Genomic DNA, 24918 nt, shown 5'->3' on the forward strand with positions numbered 1-24918 from the left:
GTGGAACATACAACACGAATCCGTTCCATTTTCGTAAATTTGGTCTTCGACAAGTTAAAATTGTGCGTGGGAATCAAACTATTGTAAACTTGAAAACAGAAAATCGCGTGAGAGCTTATGCTGAAACAATGAAAGCACTCAAATTTGATGATGACGGTCCTAATATTCAATACAAGGATTTTGAAAATCATTTTCATTTATTTTTCGATCTCACTTCAACACAGGAGGCCAATGTCGAAATGCGTTTTCCTGATGTAGTTGGAGCAGGAATTCGTTTGGAACTCTACTTTGCTAACAATTTGACCAATACTGAAGAATTATTTGTTAGTGGTGAACGTATAAGTTCAATTGCAATTGATAAGGAGGGATCAGTCACCAAAAATGGATAATCAACAACTCTTACATGTTGTCAACAGGTTCCCACACCTAAACTTCAAATACCTCGGTTCCTTCTCTGCAGACCTTCGACCAAAAAATTTACCTACAAACACGTTTTGTATAATCAACATAGATCCATCTACTCAACCGGTCTCCCACTGGATTTTGCTTGCAAATAAAAATGGAAAGTTGTTCTACGGTGATTCGATGGGAGAAGTTTTGGAAAAATATGGCATCAGGACAAGAGCAAACTTTGGTTCACTAGTACAGGAGAAACTCCAAGATTCAGAATTGTGTGGTTTATATGCTATTTAATTTGCACATGTGTTATTTTCCAAAGTCTCATCCAAATATTTAAATGATTTTCATATATTGAAGTTCTTTGCTGATGTTTTGTGAGTTTTGAAAACCAAAATCTTGAAATTTTTAAACAGTAATCCGTAAAATGTTACAAATGGTTTTCAAAACTTTCTATTGAGGTTTTGTAATTTTGTATTTAATTATTTGTATGTGTATTTGTATCTAATTCAGTTATTTCAAAAAAGGTCTTTTGTTGAAAAGAGATTTTGGTAGGAAAACTGTGAATTAAAAACAGAGACGATTTAAATATAAGATTAATGAAAACGAGTTATATATCTAAAGGAGTAGTGTGAATACCATCTTCACAGACTTTACGCTTGGGATAAAAATATGAAAGTCCCACTTTCTTTAGTTCATAGGTACAAACTTTCTTGTTGTCAACAACTCTGAAGCCACGATTTGTTGAATAAACTCTCGCTCCTCATTGAACAGAACTTTTCTATATTTGTTTAGGGGCTCCTCAATGTTGCTCTTGTTGAGTCCTTTACTTGATAGTTTAACTGTGTCTGTTTCCTCATCGTAACAGCAATACGTCTTTGAACAAAGAGCAATCATTTCAGAGCATCTAAATTCTTCCTTAAAAAGTCCAGGAGTTCTCTTGTCAAAGGCAGCATGTTTTCTGCAACATTCGCGTGGGAAGAAATTGCTGCTGGAGTTTGCTGCAAAGATCATTGCAGTCGCTCTGTCTCATCCAGTACCACACTGATCGCATTTCTGGTCGAATGATGTCTTCAATTTTTTCGTCACTAAGGGCCATGTAGAGACTGTCAGTATCCATTTCAATGAGTTCGTACTTGTGCTTATCACAGAAAGGGGAGAAGAAGTTGTATTTAAGTTGTAGCATGGTGAGTTTGGCGTACTGGAGGATGAAGAAGCCTACAATTATTGGTTCTTTATGATCGATACGCGACTTGCTCATTTCTACCTCATATATCTGCTCTGGTAGCTCATTCATAGTCTTGAAAAATCTATTGCTAATAAATTTGTCCACCTGTGAGCCTTTCACGTACTTGGTGTTCGTATGTCGACTACGGTCCATGATCTGATATCCATACGAACTGTTTCCAATCAGCTTCATTGTCTCCGCAACGACTGTTGACTCCTTATTCTGGTCTCCTTCGCGGCGGGCATCGACAACATTCTGAACAAATGTCTCAAAGCAGCGCCGGGGAGTGTATTGGAGAAACCAAAAGACGTCTTTTAGGATCACACCTTTTTCTAGATAAAATAACAAAAGTGGTGTAATAACTGGTCCTCGTTCAAGCTTGAAACTGGAAATGAGCATTTTTCTGGGTCTGGATAGTAATTTGTTGCGTATTGCAAACTCTTTCATATGGTCCCCAATATCATCTCGTCCAACTTCACAATTCTTGAAAATTGGAGGAAAGTCTTCAAAGTAAGGATACATTTCCTCTGGAACTTGAAGACTACAATCGACGACACCAAACAGTTCTCCACGTTTAATTTTCTCAATGAGCGAGTTTTTGTTCATCGATGGTTGGAAGGGATAATTTGACTTGAGAAAGTCTTTAACCCCATTTGTGTTTTCGCTCCTCCACTTCTTCCATTGACACTCCCAGATCTCTTCAACATTCAACCCCAATCCCTTCAGGTACTCTCTTTTATCATTGTCACGTTCTCTCCGCTTCAATCCGCTTTCTATGTCCTCGAAGAGAAGCGGTTTTTCCTCTTGACACGGACAAAAATGAAAGAAGCAACCCATCGCTTCAAAAACCGTGTTGCAATGGTTACAAAACCCATCAACTAAATAAGGACCGAGCTTCTTTTGTTTCTTGTGTGTGAACTGGGTTTGTATTTTACAATTGGGGTGAACCTGTTGGAAGTAGTCCATGACCTGCTGTTCAAAGTAGCTTCTCCAGTTCCTGTTCGGATGAAATAATTTTTCAGTCTCTTCATTGTATTCCCACTTTGTATAGGGTCCTGTTGGCATCTCTTTTGTCATGGAAAAAGGGTACAACTGACTGGCATCTATTCCGACGATGGACTTGCAAACGTTTTCTGACTCTCGAATTTTTGTTTCACCAACTTTTGCATACCTTCTAAAGATAATTGAGGGTCCCCCTGTTAGCCAATTTCGAATGTAATTATCATATTCTTTATCCTTCTCACAAAACGGAAAAAAAGCTGCATCTGTTGACGAATGAAGGAACCTGTTTGCCAAGTTGGGAAGAGTGTAACCCAACTTCAACATGTCTACTTGTCTTGAGTGGTAAAAACTGATCATTTTCTTCATAGCCTCAAGTGTAGATTCGACATCTTTGTTATTGTACCACATGAGGAAGTCGCGAAACGTCTGCATACTTTTTCTTTCCCATATATTTTGAAGCTCCAAGTAATTTTCTTCGGCATTTTGTGGAACTTTCTTGAGTCTCAACTTCTTCAAAATTTCATCCTGTTCCATTCCACCGTTTTTCAATTGCACGAACTTATCGTAATCGACTGAAAGAACGTTGTGATTCTTCAACTTGCTCCAAAAGCTGTCAATTAGTGGCAGTTGGGATACATTCAACTTCTCAATACTGTCGAACCATTCATAGGGGAAGAAACCTTTCTCTTCACTCGCTCCATAGGCTTTTAGGAAATTATCCAAAGTTGTCGCTCCTCCCAGGAAGTTTAAAATGTCCAGAAACTGTAGACCAAGAAAATTCATGCCAATATATTTATTCCCCATTCGAATCACTTTAGGAATAACGTTTTTTTCTATTAAGAGGTGATGCAGAAGATACTCTTTTATTAGGTTTAAATCATACCGAGAGCTGTTGAATCCGAAAACAGGTATGATACTGTAATAATTTTCAAAATCTTGTCTCAATTTTGATATCACCCTGAGCTCACATCTCAGTCTCCTAATTTCAAGATCATCGTCTTCCTTCACCTCGGGTTCAGCTTCGTTCTCAAATAAGTCTTCCGCTCCGGTGGGTACCTGCTTGTCTTTCACTGGAACCAGTTGTCGAAGAGCCCAATATTTTTCTTCCAATACCAGTACGAAATCACTGAGTTTCTCCCTCATTAGAAGCGTGCTCTTTTCTGCTATATTAGTCAAGCTGGATACAAAATCACGGATTAGTTGAAGCGGATCTTCGTTGCAAATAAAAATTGGTTCGGAGAGCAGATTCGAGGATATTGACACACTAATGGGGACATGTTTTCCTATCCAAGAAGTCAATTCTGTGTTTCTGAGTGCATTGTCGGGGACTGTTATTGACTCGAAATCGAATACGATAAGATTAGAAAACAATCTCAGCTCCTGCGGAACATTAATTTTTACATCTTCCAAGCGCTCGAAAATAGTTTCTGATAGCTGATAGGCACCTGAGGGATAGTGGTGTTTTGTTTTCTCTGAGCAATTCCTCATGTGGACTTCCAAATTATTTGATCTGTCGAAAAAGTGATCGCAAACGTAGCACCGGAACTTTTTGAAGAATTTGTTGATGTCTGCTGTCCAACAGATATGGTTTTCATATCTCAGTAATGAAGTTGTCTTTGAACGTTTCATCGAGGAGCGACGAGTAAGTTCAGCTAACATATCCGATTGTTCGTCAAAAAATATGGAGTAAACTTGAATATTTCTGTCAACTAGAGCCCCAAGAACAGGAATATCGTCTTCATGTATTCCTGGGAAGGTTTCGTCATCTCTCCTTGTCGCTGAGAGAAACATCTGCATCAATTCCATTGTATTTTGTTGTAGCTCATTGCTGCCATTTATTTCGTAGGCCAATGCAAGGAACATACACAAGTTGTCTTGGTAGGGTTTGTTTTCGCAGTCAGATACAAAACATTTAACTATTGGATTCTTGACTAAGGCTGATGGAATAGGTTGTTCTATGCATCCTAGCGGAACACCACTGAGGAGAAATACAAAGAAAGTGACATTTGTAACACAATAAAACTTCCACTTTGTGTCTGGACGTTGATTAATTAGATTTGGTAAAAATTCATCTTGTCTCAGCATTGATTTAATCTAATTGAGATCTGAGTCATCAGAGAGAACCATGGGATTTAGGAATACGGGGTTGTTATCTGCTGCGTAGTAGTAGCGAAATTCGTCAGGGTTTTGCACACTCTGCAGCACGAATCCAAACGAAATATTGATTTTAGCTGAACTGGGTAACTCGTTGTAAACACAATCCAATTTGTCGATAACTGTTTTATGGTTGATCTACATTATTTTGAAGTTGTGAACTTTCTTTCTGGACAATTCAAGAACCGAGTCTCTCAGAAAGTGTTGGACCGTTTGAAGTTCACTATGAAGAGCGGGAGAGTCTCCATAGATAGATAAGTCAACTTCCTCGTAGGTGCTAGGAGTTGAACGTTGGTGACTGTTTCGTTTGTGATGTAGAAGTTGATAATAAGTGGAGAAGGATAAGGGACAGCCGCTACAAGAAAACTTTCTCTTGATAATCAGAGATGGAGCATGTTTAGAGGCAATGTGTTTCTGCAATTTATCTTGGCCAGGAAATGACTGTGAGCATTGTGAACATTTTTTTTGCGTGAAGCTTCTGATGTCTGCTCATATTGGATTTCATAATAAGCTTATTGCATGAAGAACACTGTTCCTTTGGGTTAGAATTTCTGGGCATTTTCGCTGAAAATAAAAAATAATGTTAGATTGGAAGTGAGAAAGGAGGAGTAAAAACAATTGTTAAAATGAAAGTTGCGATGGAATAAAAATTTGTCAGAAGTTGGAATAATTATTGTACTCCACTGCACTCAATTCTGTAAATCAGAAAAATGAAAATAAAACGGAAATGAAATGTCCTTTATCAAATATGACGTAATTATGACGACATAATGACGTAATTGCGAGGACAAAATGACGTAACTATGACGACATAATGACGTAATTGCGAGGACAAAATGACGTAACTATGACAACATAATGACGTAATTGTGACGACAAAAGGGCGTAATTATGAAGACATAATTTCGTAATTGTGACGACATAATGACGTAATTGTGACGACATAATGACGTAGTTGTGACGACAAAATGACGTAAATATGATGTAATTATGACGTAATTGTGACGACAAAATGACGTAAATATGATGTCATTATGACGTAATTCTGACAACACTATGACCTAATTGTGACGTGCTATGATGTTATTGTGATTTTATGATTAATTTTGACTATAAAATGGTGACTAATTGTCTAATCACGTGAGAATTTTATGATTTTCAACGGTTTTTTTAATTCAATAATTGGGTATATATTCCTACCTCAAAAACATGTTTTAATAAGCGTAAACTTACCAGTTTCTTTTTTGGATTTAAAGGTGAAGTGAAGTGTTGTATTATCTACTATAGGGGGAAGTTTTGGCCGGCTAAAATGGTCCAGTTCAAATACATGAACAAAGGAAGATTTCTATTAGTTAAGTTTGTTTGCTTACCCGCTTCAACACTGCAAGTGTTCAACTTGAAACTGTCAGCAAGGAGAAATAAACAAAGACTCTCTGAAAACAAAATGATATATTGAACTAGAATTTTGATCAACTGATTTTTAGAAGTTGTTTGAAAAATTGAATAGGAGTAGTGCCTTGGGAATAGGAGTAGTTGCTTAATAAACGCACTTACCAGTTTGTTTTTGGATTTGGAAACGAAGTTAAATGTTGCAATGTCTACTATTGGTGGATATTCTGGCTGGCTAAAATGGTCCAGTTCAAATACATGAAAAAAGGAAGATTTCTATTAGTTAAGTTTGTTTGCTTACCCACTTCAACACTGCAAGTGTTCAACTTGAAACTCTTCTTACTGCAAGGAGAAAGAAACAAAGACAATCTGAAAAAATGATAAATTATACGAGAATTTTGACCAACTGATTTTTAGAAGTTGATTGAAATAATGAATATGAGTAGTGACCAATATATGAGCAGGCCAAACTAATTTGTTATTGAGGGATTATCTTGCTAATCCCTTTCCTGTGAACAGCTTGGGTATCATGCTGTGCGGTTCATTTTTGAAAATCACGTAAGTCGTACATAACTGTGAGTCATCATATCTAAATTAATATTTAAAAATTTTATAGCAAATCCCCTTCGTATGAACAGCGTGGGTATCATGCTGTGAGGTACATTTTTGGAAATTTACAATATTAAAGTGTAAAATGGTAGGGTGTCAATGACCTTACTGATTTGTTGTTAAGACACTGTCTTGCTAATCCCTTTAGTGTGAACAGCTTGGGTATCATGCTGTGAGGTGCATTTTTGAAAATCACGTATAACGTACGTAACTGTAGATGAGTCATCCTACCTAATTTAATATTAAAACATTACCTAACTAATCCCCTTTCGTGTGAACAGCTTCTGGGTCATGCTGTGAGGTACATCTTTAGAAATTGACATTAGTAATTTGTAATATGGTAGGGGGTCAATGTCCTTACTAATTTGTTGTTAAGGCACTGTCTTGCTAATCCCCTTCGTGTGAACAGCTTGGGTGTCATGCTCTGAGGTACGTCTTTGAAAATTTACGTTATTAAAATGCAATATGGGAATTAGTAAGCCTTACTAATTTAATATTAAGGGATTAAATTGCTAATCCCCCTCGTGTGAACAGCGTGGGTATCATGCTGTGAGGTGCATTTTTGAAAATCACGTATAACGTACGTAACTGTAGATGAGTCATCCTACCTAATTTAATATTAAAACATTACCTAACTAATCCCCTTTCGTGTGAACAGCTTGTGGGTCATGCTGTGAGGTACATCTTTAGAAATTGACATTAGTAATTTGTAATATGGTAGGGGGTCAATGTCCTTACTAATTTGTTGTTAAGGCACTGTCTTGCTAATCCCCTTCGTGTGAACAGCTTGGGTACCATGCTGTGAGGAACACTTTTGAAAATCACGTAAACCGTACGTAAGTGTAAATGAGTCACCCTATCTAATTTAATATTAAAACATTACCTAACTAATCCCCTTTGAGAGAACAGCTTGGGTGTCATGCTGTGAGGTACGTCTTTGAAAATTTACATTATTAAAGTGGAATATGGGAATTAGTAAGCCTTACTAATTTAATATTAAGGGATTAAATTGCTAATCCCCCTCGTGTGAACAGCGTGGGTGTCAAGCTGTGAGGTACATCTTTGGAATTTGAGCGAAAATGGGCTATACCTAATCTTAATATTAAAACATTACCTAACTAATCCCCTTTGAGAGAACAGCTTGGGTGTCATGCTGTGAGGTACGTCTTTGAAAATTTACATTATTAAAGTGGAATATGGGAATTAGTAAGCCTTACTAATTTAATATTAAGGGATTAAATTGCTAATCCCCCTCGTGTGAACAGCGTGGGTGTCAAGCTGTGAGGTACATCTTGGGAATTTGAGCGAAAATGGGCTATACCTAATCTTAATATTAAAACATTACCTAACTAATCCCCTTTGAGAGAACAGCGTGGGTGTCAAGCTGTGAGGTACATCTTTGGAATTTGAGCGAAATAGGGCTGTACCTAATCTTAATACATAGGTACTTCCTTTTACCCCCCCCCCCCTGTCTTGCTTAACTATTTCTACTTGATCCAATTTACCTCATACGCGTTGCTAAAAGCTACATTTTCTTTGAAACAAAAGAAGTGAAAAAATAATGCTTGTCAATTTTGATTATTTCTCGATTGTTTTCCAAAATTGGCAAAAACTTATTTTTTCTGTTGAAAAAGCCGCCGTTTTTTAAACAGTTAATTTCAAAACTTATAAACCTTGTGTTACGTTTTAGCAGTCAAAACAAATTTACAAATATTTGGTAATTTTTGAAATGAAAACTTAAAAGCTCGGTGGGCTTCCATATAAAAAAATAACTGAAAGCATCCGCTTTCAAGTGGAAGAAGTTTAAATTGTTCTAATAGAAGCTTTGTCGTACGCAATTCTTTTCTACGTTATTTTAGTCTTGATTCGCGTTGCGTTAAGAGCGATTAATTTTCTAATGCTGATTCGCGGTGTTATTCAGGTTCAATAAATTACTATATAGTTGGAGTGATTCGCGGCGTAATTTGGCCCATTAGAATTACTGATTCGTCCCATCAGAACTATTGACTAGTTTCGCTTGGCGATTAGAACGATTTATTGAAGTTTAATTAAGTAATGGCTTACAACAAGACAAAATGGAGAATGAAGAATAATTTAGGCAAATCCATGGTTGAATGCTAGACAAAAGTATTTATGAGCAAACCAGAATGTTTACAGCATCGGAATAAACAACTTACCGGCGAGTTGCAAAAGGTTTGAACTTTAACTAGAAATGGAGACTTTAACGTGAAGTCATTTATCAACAGACATGAACAGTTCAAATAAGGAAATGTACCAAAAAAGGAATGGGGAGAAATGGATGATAAAATGAATAAGTACACATTGTGGTACCTGTGTACCACATTTCCTCCTCATAATTTACAACTTTTGATAGAAATTAGATATCATATGTACTGGTTACTATAAATAATAGAATATGTGATTGATGTTTGTTTTTCCTTGACTTTTAGCAGTGTCAATCACTATCCGAGTCGGTGTTCATCTTGGCTTCTAGTGCAGGAAGTTTTCTCGGGTCCAGATTAGGTGATTGATATGTCTGGATCAGGGGTGCAATTGGTGGTGATATTATATCGATTTCAAGATGAGTAGTGGAAGTTGGGTTTTGCTCTGCCAGAGTTTGAATGCCTTCAAATGCGCTTTTTTGCGGCGCGATTGGGGAGAAGTCGGAAGAGCTGCTTTGAATTATTGATGTTGAATGTTGTGTTGTTCGCCTTAAATTTTGAGGTTTGCTGCTCGTTTTGCGGCGTTTTGGACCAGCCAATATCGCGGAGCAGGATACTATCAAGTCTGTCTAGGTGGTATTCGTGGCGCAATTTCTTTCACTGCGACGCGGTTCCTTCGACGTGCCGTTCGGAATTTTCGTTTAAGTTTTCTTGTTCGGCGATGGAGATTGCGGATTAGCTGGTTTTACCGGCATTCTTACTCTTAAGGCTCTGGAGAAATTGGAATTCACCTATGAGACAATGCTGACGTCGTCGACCAGTGGTTTTTGCGAAATTGTTTTTCGCCCTCCACTTTTCGTTTTGGATCGTTGACGTGTTTTGTGATTTTGTCCTCTGTGGTTTTCCCTGATGGTGTTTTTGTCCGCCTGTCTGCTTAAACACTGAGGGGTGTCTCATTCGGCTGTTGTGCCAAAATTTGCTACGTCAGATTTTTGCACCGTTGCCGGCATCCTGTCCGGTTCCTTATTTGTATAGGTGATGTCGTCTTTCAGGATTGTTGAGCCGGGAGCCAAGACTTCATATAATCCTTCTAGATCCTTTTTTGACCTTTTGTTTGCTGGTATCTTTTTCGCAAGTCTCAGTTGTAAAGTTTCCTCTATTCTAGGGATGCCACGATCACGCCCGTCTACTTTTATCAAACGCGTTTCGTTTCAATTATCACGCAGTTGCCGCTCATTCGCGTCGCAAACGCCACTGGTTTGATTGTTCTCCATTTCAGTGTCGCTGCGGATTCGGTACTCCCATTTGTGTTTGGGTATGAGGGTGGTCCACTGAACTGTTTTTTGATCTTAATATTTCTTTATATTATTTTGATATGACAGTTTGTTTAGATTTGATTTCTTGCTTAAATTTCTTAATGGCGTATTTGCTTTTCGGTCGAAATGCGCCTAAAATGGGCTTTTCAAGTTTTTGACTGCCTGGATATTTTGAGCTGGTATATTGTAGAATTTACTGAACTTTCAAATTGAATTGCGTTTCAGCAGCTTTTTTGATGGACCCCAATCTACGTTTAATTGTCTGGATTAGGCGTTCTACTAAGCCAATGGCTCTGTGGGCGCTGCGATTGTTTCCATATTGTTTTGCTCGCAAAAGTTATTGATTTGCTTACCAATTTGGCATCTCACTGCGCCGCGGAACGCCGTGTAATAGAATATAACTATGGAGGAATTTTTGAATATTATTAGCATTGGCGTTGTCAAATACCTCCGCCGATGGAAATTTTGAGAAACGGCCTATACAGGAAAAAAATAAACCTCATGGTCTTTTTCATTTTAGATTGGGCCGCCAAAATCAATTTGAATCTCTTTATTAGGTTCTTTGCACGGTTTTATGGAGGTGCAATATGTTGAAGACATGACGGGCTTTAAATTTTTAACGATTTTATTGCAGAGCCCGCATTTTGAGTTCTTCGATAGGATGTCGCTGTTCATGTATGGCCACCAAGCTCGGATGGTCATATCAGTCATCCTCAAAGTACCGGGATGGGTTGAATAAATTGCCTCTATGTAGTCGTCTTTGATGGATTGAGGAACTGCGATACGATCATCAATGGAAACAAGGCCCGACTTCACCTGTAAGTCCCGCCAGAAGCTGTGTATGTAGGGACTCAGCTGTTTGCAGCGCTCTTCGTTCCCTGTCAACACACAGCCGCGGACTTTTTTCAAGTTAGCATCATTCGTCGCCAGCCAAGCTAGCAAGCGTTTTTTGAATATTTTGCTCAGGGCGAAATTAAAGGCGTCCGCATTGATGTCCGACGGTGTAGCTGGTTTACTTGAATGCAGCGTATGGATTCCATCAGTTGTTGAGGTCTATGGTGTTTGCGTTTGGGACGTGGTTTGTTGGGGCTCATCGTCGAAACGAAGTCTGGGTTGTGTGCTGGTTTTTGATTTTTTGGGCATGTCGACAAGATGTATAAATTGCTGTGCAAGTTGCATTGAGTATTATCTGAGTGAATATGAGCTATCAAATTTGTGGAATGATTTGTTTCGGTGTTGTCAATCAATTTGTTCATACCTTCTGAGCAATGAATTTTGGCGCCAAATTGCGAATTTGCGTGAATTGTTTTAATTTGTTCATGCGAAATTAGCTTTTACGCTTGCATACTTGTCATATTTGGGTATTGGCTGGTAATTTGCCTCAATCTGTGGCGCAACCGACTCGTATCTAGATTGATTTGAATGGAAGCGTTTGGCGCTGCGTTACACTAAATCTAATCTTGCTACCTTTGGGTTTCATTGATTTGTCTCGCGAGCGATGTAATCAACTAGGCCCATGTTTGTGCCCAGCAAATGTTTATTTCTAAATTGACTAGTAAATTTCGGTTTACCCAGCGAGTTATCTACTTCTTGACGTTTTGTTAGAACGATGTTCTTTCATGATAGATGGTATTTCCCGATGATCTTACTGACTGTAAATTTGTGTCCAAATAGGTAGTACTTGAATTATTCGATAGCCCATACGACCTCCAGAAGCTCAAGTTCTTTTAGTCTATATCTGGATTCGAACGATCTGAAAAATCGCGACGCGAAGGCAACTGTGTTCCAGCCCCCGTGGTCTATAGATTGGGCTGCCAAAATCAATTTGAATCTCTATTGGGTTCTTTGCACGATTTTATGGGGGGGCAATATGTTGAAGGTATGACGGGCTTTAAATTTTTAACGATTTTATTGCAGAGCCCGCATTTTGAGTTCTTCGATAGGATGTCCCTGTTCATGTATGGCCACCATGCTTGGATGGTCATATCAGTCATCCCCCAACTACCGGGATGGGTCGAATAAATTGCCTCTATGTAGTTGTCCTTGATGGATTGAGGAATCGCGATACGATTATCAATGGAAACAAGGCCCGACTAAACCTGTAAGTCCCGCCAGAAGCTGTGTATGTAGGGACTCAGCTGTTTGCAGCGCTCTTCGTTCCCTGTCAACACACAGCCGCGGACTTTTTTCAAGTTAGCATCATTCGTCGCCAGCCAAGCTAGCAAGCGTTTTTTGAATATTTTGCTCAGGGCGAAATTAAAGGCGTCCGCATAGATGTCCGACGGTGTAGCTGGTTTGCTTGAATGCAGCGTATGAATTCCATCAGTTGTTGAGGTCTATGGTGTCTGCGTTTGGGACGTGGTTTGTTGGGGCTCATCGTCGAAACGAAGTCTGGGTTGTGTGCTGGTTTTTGACTTTTTAGGCATGTCACCAGGATGTATAAATTGCTGTGCAAGTTGCATTGAGTATTATCTGAGTGAATATGAGCTATCATATTTGTGGAATGATTTGTTTCGGTGTTGTCAATCAATTTGTTCATACCTTCTGAGCAATGAATTTTGGCGCCAAATTGCGAATTTGCGTGAATTGTTTGAATTTTTTCGTGCGAAATTAGCTTTTACGCTTGCATACTTGTCATATTTGGGTATTGGCTGGTAATTTGCCTCAATCTGTGGCGCAACCGACTCGTATTTAGATTGATTTGAATGGAAGCGTTTGGCGCTGCGTTACACTAAATCTAATCTTGGTACCATTGGGTTTCATTGATTTGTCTCGCGAGCGATGTAATCAACTAGGCCCATGTTTGTGCCCAGCAAATGTTTATTTCTAAATTGAATATTACATTTCCGTGTACCCAGCGAGTTATCTACTGCTTTACGTTTTGTTAGAACGATATTCTTTCATGATAGAATGTATTTCCCGATGATCTTTGATGACTGTAAATTTGTGTCCAAATAGGTAGTACTTGAAGTATTCGATAGCCCATACGACCTCCAGAAGCTCAAGTTCTTTTAGTCTATATCTGGATTCGAACGAGTTTAAAAATCGCGAGGTGAACGCAACTGTGTTCCAGCCGCCGTGGTCTATAGATTGGACCGCCAAAATCAATTTGAATCTCTTTATTGGGTTCTTTGCACGGTTTTATGGAGGGGCAATATGTTGAAGGTATGAAGGGCTTTAAATTTTTAACGATTTTTTGCAGAAACCGCATTTTGAGTTCTTCGATAGGATGTCCCTGTTCATGTATGGCCACCATGCTTGGATGATCATATCAGTCATCCCCCAACTACCGAGATTGGTCAAAGAAATTGCCTCTATGTAGTCGTTTTTGATGGATTGAGGAATCGCGATACGATCATCAATGGAAACAAGGCCCGACTTCACCTGTAAGTCCCGCCAGAAGCGGTGTATGTAGGGACTCACCTGTTTGCAGCGCTCTTCGTTCCCTGTCAACACACAGCCGCGGACTTTTTTCAAGTTAGCATCATTCGTCGCCAGCCAAGCTAGCAAGCGTTTTTTGAATATTTTGCTCAGGGCGAAATTAAAGGCGTCCGCATAGATGTCCGACGGTGTAGCTGGTTTACTTGAATGCAGCGTATGAATTCCATCAGTTGTTGAGGTCTATGGTGTCTGCGTTTGGGACGTGGTTTGTTGGGGCTCATCGTCGAAACGAAGTCTGGGTTGTGTGCTGGTTTTTGACTTTTTAGGCATGTCACCAGGATGTATAAATTGCTGTGCAAGTTGCATTGAGTATTATCTGAGTGAATATGAGCTATCAAATTTGTGGAATGATTTGTTTCGGTGTTGTCAATCAATTTGTTCATACCTTCTGAGCAATGAATTTTGGCGCCAAATTGCGAATTTGCGTGAATTGTTTGAATTTTTTCGTGCGAAATTAGCTTTTACGCTTGCATACTTGTCATATTTGGGTATTGGCTGGTAATTTGCCTCAATCTGTGGCGCAACTGACTCGTAATTAGATTGATTTGAATGGAAGCGTTTGGCGCTGCGTTACACTAAATCTAATCTTGGTACCATTGGGTTTCATTGATTTGTCTCGCGAGCGATGTAATCAACTAGGCCCATGTTTGTGCCCAGCAAATGTTTATTTCTAAATTGAATTGTAAATTTCGGTGTACCCAGCGAGTTATCTACTTTACGTTTTGTTAGAACGATGTTCTTTCATGATAGAATGTATTTCCCGATGATTTTACTGACTGTAAATTTGTGTCCAAATAGGTAGTACTTGAATTATTCGATAGCCCATACGACCTCCAGAAGCTCAAGTTCTTTTAGTCTATATCTGGATTCGAACGAGTTCAAAAATCGCGAGGCGAACGCAACTTTGTTCCAGCCCCCGTGGTCTAATTGTTCAAGGGCTGCCCCTAAAACTTCTCTAGATGCGTCGCATTTTATTTTGGTTTGTAAATTTGTGTTTTTGGAGTTTATTTTCAGTTGCTTGTGCTATTTTATTTCTTCAAAATGTGTGGTGTGATTTTTGGTCCATGTGTATTTTTCTGATTTTTTCAATAATGGTCTTAAGTGGTGACATAATTTGGCTAGGTTTGGTATAAATTTACTGAGATGGTGTACAGATCCGAGGAAAGATCTAATTCTTCTCACTGTATTTCGTGGTTTTAAATTCAGGATAGCGCTCATTTTTGTTTCTCATGGTTTTAAACAATTTTTTGTGAAGTTATAGCGAGCCATTCAATTTCATTCTTTACAAATTGGCATTTCGTTAGATTTATTCTCAGGTTTTCATCGTCTACTTTCTTCAAACTCTTTCTGATCAGATCTAGGTATTCGTGTCCAACGTTCCGCTACTATTGACTAAAATATCGTCTTTGTAAGACCAATATGTGTTTGTAAGACCAATTGTATCTGTGGCTTTTTGAAATTCGGCCGGCATATCTGTCAGACCGTAGGAACCTGGTTTGAATCGATATGTGCCTAAAATATCGCCGCTAAGTATTTTGAAGTCTAAATGCCGCGCGGTTTCTGGAAGTAAATTGAGCTGGGTATAAGTGTCTTGCAAATCGATTTTAAAATATGAATCGTTTAAGCTCATATTTTGTGAAAAATTAATTGTACTAGGCTGTCAATATTCGGCATCTGGTGTTTGTTTTTTTTAACTGATTTGTTCTATCGAACTTAATATCGAACGTAGAATTACGGGTTCTAATGAAGAATAGTTCCATTAGCTTCCTCAGTTCTTTAGTTGTCATTTCATTAAAGACTTCATGGGGTTCTTTTCTGTTTCAAATTCGTCTTCCCTCAGTCCCGATGATCAGATAGAGGAGAGATGCATTTTCTGTCGCAGCAAAGGTCCCAGGGTCGGTCACAACAGAGTACTCCGGCTTCGATTAATTTCCGACATTTTAATTCCCAGCTCAATTTTATTTTGGCATTTCGTGTTTGACGTTCTCGTTCTGTGGCCTCGGATCATCGATTGGTTGTTTTTAACTCCATTCCGCTGGAAGGGTTACATATGCGGGTTTGTAAGTCGAGTGTCCAAGGTTATTCCTCCCTCAGCAAGAATGGCTAGCTTAACTTGGGTGCTCCACCTCTCCCATCGAAGTGGTGGTTCCGTCGAGGTTGTTCCCAGAACGGGTCAGTGGCCAAGGGATTCTTCCTAGATCCTGCTTGCTCAATGTCGTATGCAAATCTTTGCTACGTTATTCTAGCCTTGATTCGCGGTGCGTTTAGACTGATTAATTTTCTAATGCTGATTCGCGAAGCGATTCAGGCTTAATAAATTACACTTTTGGAGTGATTCGCGGGGCAATTCGGCCCATTAGAATTACTGATTAGTTTCGCGGGACAATTCGGCCAATTAGAACTACTGACTAGTTTCGCCTGGCGAATAGAACGACTTTATTGAAGTTTAATTCAGTAGTGGGTTAGATCCAGACAAATTGGAGATAGAAGAATAAGTTAGGCAAATCCACGGTTGGTTGCTAGACAAAAGTATATATGAGCAAACTAGAATTTTTACAGCAACGGAGTGAACAACTTAGCAGCGAGTTGCAAAATGTATGAACTTTGAATAGAAATGGAAACTTGAAGTGGAACGTGATGTCAATTATCAACACACATCAACAATAAACTTAGTAATTGCACCAAATAAGGAATGGGGAGAAATGGATGATGGAATAGATAAGTACACATTGTAGTACCTATGTACCACATGCTGTTTGTGACATTTGTTTAAAGTTTGCCAAAGTTTCATTACTCATATCAATCGAAGCTTTTCACTTTTGTGTGCTTTTTTTCAGTAGAAATGTCTGTTTGTCAAAATAAAGTTCGGTTGCAGACTGCTTTTGCTAGAAAATATATAATTATAATTGAAGGCTCCACAAGTTAAATATTTGATGGCGCCAAAAGATTACCTGATCTATCAAAATTTTCAACGTATGAAACGTGTTCCCCACAACCGCTCTATAGCACTGCAAATTTTATTCTGAAACAAACCTCTCAGACCAATTTAAAGGAAACAAAACCAGTAATTTAAACAGCATCTACCTAATTGTGATCCGTATCTCAAGTGGTTGTATTAAGCAAATTAACCTAATTTTTGCACAAATGATTTTCAATTGAGTACGAACATCAAACTGAATTAATTGCTGATTCCTAATCATCTGCGATGCTTTTTTGTGTTTTTCAAACTTTTTTTGGAGGAGAAAAGTAGATCCATTTTTCCCATTTTTTGGTACTTCTTTTTGGTTTAAATGATGTTCAGTCATTTCTTCTAAAACTTTTTTTTCAACTCATCGACGCTTTCAATTGTACAATTCTAAACCTTTTGATGCATTTCAATTCCCAAAAAATAAACTCTCCGCAACCTCGTTATCACTTAATGAAGAAGACGGAAATATTGAGGCACTCAATTTTATGCCCATTTTGCTGAAAAATATGCTAGAATTGTTAACGGTAGTGTTGTTGGTTCTACCTCTAAAGATAACAGAGTGTTGCTGAACTGTGTGATCCATTTTTTGATAAAATTGTTGCATATTTTTCAAAACTCAGCCTTTCATCAAAAATGGAACAAGGTAAGCTTCTTTAGTCCCCTTTTAAATTAGCCAAATTAACACACCCTAAAAGCTTCTGACAGAATCTATGTTGACTCCAAATAGGGCCAGTTTTACTTCAGCTTCCTTCGAGAGTGTTATTGAAAATTTGAACGATTTCTTGTTGCTAATTTAACTCGATAATTATCCAAATTTTGATATTTTGACTTTTTTGTCAAATTATCCATATCCATATTATTCGGAACCATTAGCAGTTCTTAATGGACGAACAGTAATGACGCGGCTAATTTTGGTATAATCGTTGTTCTTTTTTGTCCAAATATAATTCGGATTGTAATCAATTGCTGTATTTTTTAGAACTTTTTCTGTAATTTCTGCTTTTATTTATGTTTATCGCAGAACAGAATAATTCAAATCAAAACTTACTCATGACAGGTCCAACTGGTCTCCGAAGTAGTTTAAAGAATACATGTCTAGGACAATTTTTAGATTAAGGTCAGCACAAACAGGTCGGATTGTCTCTGATAGAATAATTTTTTTTTATTTATTGTAGGTATTTGTTTTTCGGCTTTTAAGATACGAGATTTTGCAAAATTGTTTTGGACATTTCCCCGTCTTTGACGATTGCCTAGTATTGACAGGTCATATATTGGCGTTCAGAAAGACGGCACATTTTTTTCAGTTAATAGATTATAGTTTTAACGGCTTCGACGCCGTCTTCTAGCAGCATTGGATGGAATTTTTTTGTCTTTATTTCTTGTGTTGGTAGTCCTATGAACAATTCTGGGTAAATGCAGATCTTGGCTGTTTCCTATGGATGGACCAAGTAACCTTTTTATGATTTCTATTTATAGCTAAAGTTTTTCATGGCTTTGAAATCAAATGTTTTGAAAAACATCTAGAATTTTTAAAGTTTGCAATTTGCTGTTCTTTTTTGTCTACTTGTTGCTCAGTCTCATTAATTACACAAATGATTTTATTGGTCGCATATTACACTATTGGTGATGATGAAGTGCACAATTGAACGTGTCCATTGTTTTTTTATGCATTGCATATTGTTTTAACGGCTTCGACACCTGTTTTTGCAAAAATTTACTTAGCGTTTTGATTTTTGTCTTTATTTGTCGTTCTTCTTGTCGGCATATGACGCATTTTGAATAAAAGCAAATCATATTGGCTTCCTTTGAAGAACTAATTGAACCTATTTAAGGATTTCAGTTAATAGCTGAGGTTTTTGACTTTGAAGTTATTTTTTTTTCTCGAAAATTACAGTAGCATTTTTAAATTTTGAACTATGTTTTTCTTGTTAGCTAATCGCATGATTCACAGGTCGCATATCGCATTTTTGTTTTGCAAAGAAGTTGCAACTGATTTCATATTATTTACCGAAGATTATGGTTTTAACGGCTTTGGCACTGTTTTCTTGCAAAATTTATTTGAATTTTTTTATTCGTCTGTACTTGTCGAAATATTCTGGATAATGATAAGTCTCATTGTCTTCGTATGGAGTTGCTTATGAACATAAACCTATTTAAAGATTTCAGTTGATCCTAGTGGCTTTATTTGAAACTCGATTTATTATTTGAAATTATTTGTTTTCAAAAACCAGAAACGTATTTTTCAACTTTGCCGTTTGTGTTCTTTTCTGTCTACTTGTTACCGAGTCTAATTAATAACTGGTCTCATGTTTTTTCTTGTGAAGAACCAAATTATTTGTTGAGTTAAGGTTTTATTTGACGCTATTTTGACTTTGTTATTAAGTCTTTTTCAAAAAAAAAATAGATATTGAGTTTCCGATGTAAATAATGTCTGTTGTTCTTATTTGATTTTGTTGTTTGTCTTGTCGCGTAGTCTTAATAATTGCAGTTCCCTTCGGCTTGTTCACCTAAGAAGTAAAGCTTAATTATAAATTTAACAATAAGAATGACCGAAAATTAGAAATTGTCGACTTTTCAGGGTCGAAATTTAGAGCATTGAAAAGAGTATAAAAATATTGAAATGAACAATAATTCAACACATTCTAGCAGATCCGACAAACTATGTTAGATTTTTCAGCGAACTTTTAAAACTAGTCCCTCGCGCAGCTAAAATATATTTTTTGGTATACTTAACTTACTAAAACGCGTAGTTGGATAAATAAATGCCTTTATCCATGTTCTATGGACACGAGCATACCCCTTGGGGAACAGGGAAGGGTTAGGGACAAATAGGTCCTGACGTGGGAGGGAACAGAATTGGGGTAGATGGGAAAAATGGAGGGCCGGAACAAATGAACAGGTATGCTGCTCTTGCCATTGGCTTAAAGTACATGGGAGCTAAGGTACTGCATTAGCAACCATGACACATAATTTTTCCATTTTATAATTTCTTTGAAACGGCAGAGAAAAAAATGTAAATTTATTTATTTAGTCAAATTAAGCAATTCAGTTAAATGTTCTCCAAGCTTCATTAATTCAATCATTATTTTCGCACTGGTGTAGCTTTTATTTTTGTGAACAGGTAAATTCGAATCTAGAACCCTATGGTTATAAATTTGACAAGTCAAAACAGATAGGGATAATAAATTGAAAAATACTTTCCTGGTATAAATCAAAATGTTAACGTTTCGTAAGCTATATCATAAGTTAAGCATATTTTTTAGAGTTGAAATATTTTTTGAGAATAACTTCTTTGACTTTAAATTTATTTTGAGACCTCAATTTCTGTCAAGCAAGCAGCAGTGCATGCGAATTAAAGCCGAGAGCAGCTCCAGTATTCAAAACAATAAATAGCAGTTGTAACTTGAGTTAAATATAGTTACATATTTCGCAATTTCTACTCTCATATCCTATCTTAGACTACATGTGTCTTTCTATCTTTTTCTTTGTGCCTGCTTCTTGTTCAGCTCTTCCCCTGTATAGCTGGGTTGTTTTTCATTCCGTGGGAATTCCAGTCACGACTATTTCCTCATTATCACGTTTGTAAGTATTACTTTTCTTTGATGCGCGCAGTAGTGGAAGCAAACATCACAAGGTGGTCACCAGGTAGAAGATTGGTCATATAGCAGAATTTAACGGGAACTGGTATTATCCCAAATTTTGTCCTCAAATCTTTTGCTACCCCACAGCGAACCCTCCTTTAGTGTATTATTAAAAAAAAACATTTCTGTATTATCATCTCTGTATTAACATCTATGCTTGCTAGTTTATACAAAAAAGCAATGACCAGCCCGCATCCTATTTGTTAAAGCTATACAAAACAATTAGCAGTATTTAAAAAAAACAGCCAAAAACAGACTAATTTTTTCGTTTACACGGTTTTAAGAAAACCAGCTTATCTTAGTTTTCGAAAGTTTATATATTGCTAAAAACGGTGTTACCCATTTTCAATGATAGAATGATTTCTTTTGAGTTTCTTTGGATTGGGTTGTGTTCAAAGTGAATTGTAGAAGTTGCTCGAAGAGCTTTTTGTAATTTGAGATTTTTGATTAAGTTTTCTTTTCCATTCATTGCCGTAATAAGTTAGACAAAGACGCACTGTGGTTTCAAAATAGATTATATATAACCTAATCTGAACCATGAGTTTATTATATAGATAGATCCTAGTAATAATAAATTTTGAAGTTTGAATTTTGATTTTTTATATTTTCTCAAATAAGGCCTACAAACAAAATCTATAAAAACAGGATAGTTGGGTTCACATTTTGTTAAAAATATTTTTAAATTTAAAAAAATTTAAAAATATTGTTAAAGATAATTTGTTCACGAAAAGAGCGGAAACAGCTCGAATTGCTGTTTTTAATTAAAAGCCATCTGTTAAAATCCTTAAGTTAAGATGGTACTTTCGGCTAACAGAGTTTCGGTTATTTTATGGTTGTTGCTTTCCATCGTTCTCCTTTTGAAGATTAATAAGGCCGACTGCGGGGAATTTTTGTGAATGCTATAGTAGTATCGATCAAATTTCCAATATCACAGAATTTCCTTTCAATCGTCTTGGGAACCAACAAAAATTAGTCTACAAAACCATAACCGAAAGTCTCAAAATTTAACAATAACTAAAACTATGTTCAGCAAAAAGTTTGAACGTGATCAAACAGTAATGGAAAGTGAAATATTACGTTTTTATCTCATAAGACTAATAAATGTCCGTTGTTTCGGCTATTTGAGACATCGGTTTTCTGTTCATTTGACGTATATATACCTGCGTTTAGTTTGTTGCCTATAATTCCCATAGACGTAGTACCGCACGCAGCCCTCTAACCACCCCCCCCCCCCAAAAAAAAAGTAGAATGTATCGTGTGTAAACTGCGCAGTTTTTACCCCTTCCATAATTTATAATGTCGCCTCTTTTCATTTGCTCCCCCCCCCCCCCCTTTGATTCCTGCTTCGTTTTCCATTTTCATCAATACATGCTGCTATAAACGCTCATGTACACAATTGTAGCTTGAAAAATTTGTTCCTCTTTTTTTCCAGCCTCCGCATTCTCATTTTAGCTCCTTATACACTATATAGCATTGAGTGAAAAGAACGAACGGAAAAATGAAATAAGCTTAAAAAAATCAGACATGCAAAAATTGTGCTTAGCGCTTTATGCATTATTTTTTCCCTCTAAATTTTTGTTAAGCTGTTGGGAGTATAGAAAATGTAATACACGGAATAACCATAACTCTAGCACTGTACACGCGCACTTGCTGTTTTTAGAGCCTCTATTTTATGCCTTAAATTCGTGCCGTGTGATTTGTCCTACTTGTGTAGATTGTAAAAATTCAACGCGTTATAACTACCTTTCCACGTTCCCCATTTTTCGCCCCCTTATCGCATTTTCATTGCCATCATAGCTGCTATTTTCTGAGTATTTTATTATACTTTGCGTGTATTGCTAGTGTAGCCTACAATACATTATCTTTATAAAATACCTCTTGTCAGTTTTAATGTTATATTAGTGGATGAATTTCAGATAAAGTTTGTCAGGAATACAACACGTGAACACTTAACACAGGAGACACTTTAGCATAGACAGTGCAACTCAACAGCAGTCCTTAGACCGATAATCAATACAACCCGCAATCAGAAAACAGTCTATAGCAAAATCTACCGTGCCTGAAACAAGCAAGGTTAGTTCTCACCGTACTTTAAACAAAATAAACAAATTTTAAAAGTTTGGGAAAATTTGCAGTTATTGCAAATTTTGCAACTGATTTTTATTAGGTCGGTTATTTAGATCAAACTGTTACCACCGGTCAGACCTATACAGTTGATATTTTTGCACCCCCTCGAAATTTGAGTTTTCCTCAATATCGTGCTTTCAGTACAATATTACAATATTAAGCTTTAGGTAAATTTAGATTTTAGGTAACAAAATACTATGTACATCGCCCTGTTTACTTTTTTATCACTACCCGAGTGAAAAATAAACTAAAAGCACTTTTTGAAGTTTCCCGGAAAATTGCAATTCAAACTTATGGATTTGAGTCGTAAAACAAAACTGCAATTGAGTTCAGCTAGTTAGATTCTGAATGAGCGATTTAGATTGAGCACATATCAAATGCGAAGTAAAAATCACTCTAAAATCGCTCTAACGAATCGCTCTAAGTGAAAATCGCTCTAACGAAAATGTCAGCGGCCAACAAACAAAATAATTACAAAAATTCGTTTGAAACTAATGATAAAAAACGCGAAAGTTCTTTCCAGTCGACTCTTTGACTTCAAAGAGCTTGCACCAAGAGCAGCGCTTACAGTCGAACTTGTTGTTCCATTGCTCTATGGATTGTGAGTCAACAAAACAAGACAACTGTAAGACAACAAAGCATTGTAAGACTCTAAGACAACAAAACATTAATTCCTGGCTGTGGTAAAATGTCTGACATCAATGACTTACACAATGAGGGTGAAACGCTGACTGTTAAAGCCCATACAGAAGTGTTAGCAGAACAATTTTTAGCCGGCAGTTATCACAGCCATCGTGCAGATCATAAAACAACATCCTCAGCCAGTTTTTGTCCCGTGAGACCGACATTAAATAATACTTATAGGGACCGCATGAAACATTACACAAACATTAAAGAGCAATTAAATAGCAGAGAATACAAAAATGCGCTCAGAAGTATCCACCCACACACGGTTCATACTCAGTTGAACAAAGACAGCAACCAACTAGGCACACCTTCACCAAAGATAGCAGAAGAACAAACGCTGCCCTGCCACGAATTGCACGTATCCGATTGGCACAACTGAGAACTGGATACTGCCCCCTGCTAAACTTTTATTTCAGTAGGATCTGTAACAATGTTGATAACCTCTCCCAAATTTGAAGTAGCAACACATGACGTAAACCACATTTTCAACTGCAGTAGGAACACCACGGACCTGAAAGTGATCGACCTGGGGGAAAGACCAGTAGAGGTAGCTAACTGGCTCGACTTAATATCATCAGCCACAATCAACATCAACAGGACCACAATGCACAGAATAATTCGCTTTCCTTGCCCCTTTTGCCGATGTTGACGATGCCCCTCCTGGCCCCCCTAACCCGGGGACCGCATGTCATTCATCATGGCGTAGATGCAGAAATGTCGCCGCACCACACGCAAGTTGTGGATAGGCAGTCACACTACTACTAATATATCTATTTTTTATTATGATACAAATGCACTTAAGGTACCAGTTAAAAAGGGCAATGAGCGCATCCCGACAAAATTATCTGCGAATTGTAGACCTGTACGACAGCTACAAATACAACTTCACGGAGCTCTGTACAAAGTGAACAATTATTCTGCAGAGAAATTTGTGAAAAATGCCAGAATTTTTGCAAAAGATAAAATTTTAACGAGAACAATATTCCTTTTTTGAATAAAACAGTAAGTCGCATCATGAGACAGCTACACGACCCTGTCTGCTTTAAATATTCACATTCGCAATGAACTTAAAAATGGTAACCTCAGTGGGAACTTGGAATTTAAATCAAACATAGCCGACAGGTTGCCTGATGATAGCCGCGAAATAGCCTGGCGAGAAGCTTAGCTAAAAAGACGGCTCGTACCATCAGCATCTGACGCAACTTAAGATAAATTTGTTATATTGATCTCTATTTAATTAGAGTTTACATTCTCAATGTAGATTTAATGAATGAGTGAAGTCTTTCTCTCGCTGTCGTGAGGTAAGTCAAGTTTGATAAAATTTATCACCCAATTGAACTAAAAACTTGTACCCGGAGAGCAACAAATGACGTCACGCAACAAAATTCAGCTGCTTCAAAATAAGTCAGAAAATATGTTGCTCATTTGCGTTTTGGCGATCAAATGGTTCTAACAAAATGTGAACGACAAATTAAAGATAGCAGGACAAGTCTTTCAAGTAATTGTAAAAACAGTTTCAAGGACTTATTAAAAACTAGACCTAAAAATCATTAAGAATGGATTTGGAAAAATCATTAAAAGAAATCTCGAAAAACAGAAAACAATGCAGCACGTGGAAAAAGAAACCGAAAAATTTTATCATTTTTTTTAAACTTTCTGACTCAATTGAAAAATAAGAGTGAAAAAATGTCAGAGTGAAAAAATATAAGAGCGAAAAATTACTCACTTTCTCGCTAAACTTCCTCTTTAGGCGTGACGAAAATCAGCACGCACATTTGACTAGGAAAATTATCAAAGT

General features: G+C 37.3%; 2 protein-coding genes across 4 annotated transcripts in view; one reads left to right on the forward strand and one right to left on the reverse strand.

Moving 5' to 3' along the window:
• The window catches only part of LOC142349783 (uncharacterized), a 40085-nt gene that overhangs the window by 12639 nt on the left and 2528 nt on the right, over positions 1–24918 (forward strand). For 2 of the 3 annotated variants that reach the window (XM_075401554.1, XM_075401551.1), the window contains exon 2: positions 22223–22379. The gene's annotated coding sequence lies outside the window, so the exon portion shown is untranslated. Of the gene's footprint in view, positions 1–20113; positions 20248–22222; positions 22380–24918 lie in introns of those variants that run through there. The other variant, XM_075401552.1, reaches the window with a different exon arrangement.
• On the reverse strand, positions 1340–4432 carry LOC142349706 (uncharacterized). Its single transcript, XM_075401437.1, has one exon. The coding sequence runs from the start codon at positions 4430–4432 to the stop codon at positions 1340–1342; it is 3093 nt and encodes a 1030-aa protein (XP_075257552.1).

This window comes from Convolutriloba macropyga, chromosome 11 (genome assembly GCF_964194025.1).
Source record: "Convolutriloba macropyga chromosome 11, txConMacr16.3, whole genome shotgun sequence".
NCBI lineage: Eukaryota > Metazoa > Xenacoelomorpha > Acoela > Convolutidae > Convolutriloba > Convolutriloba macropyga.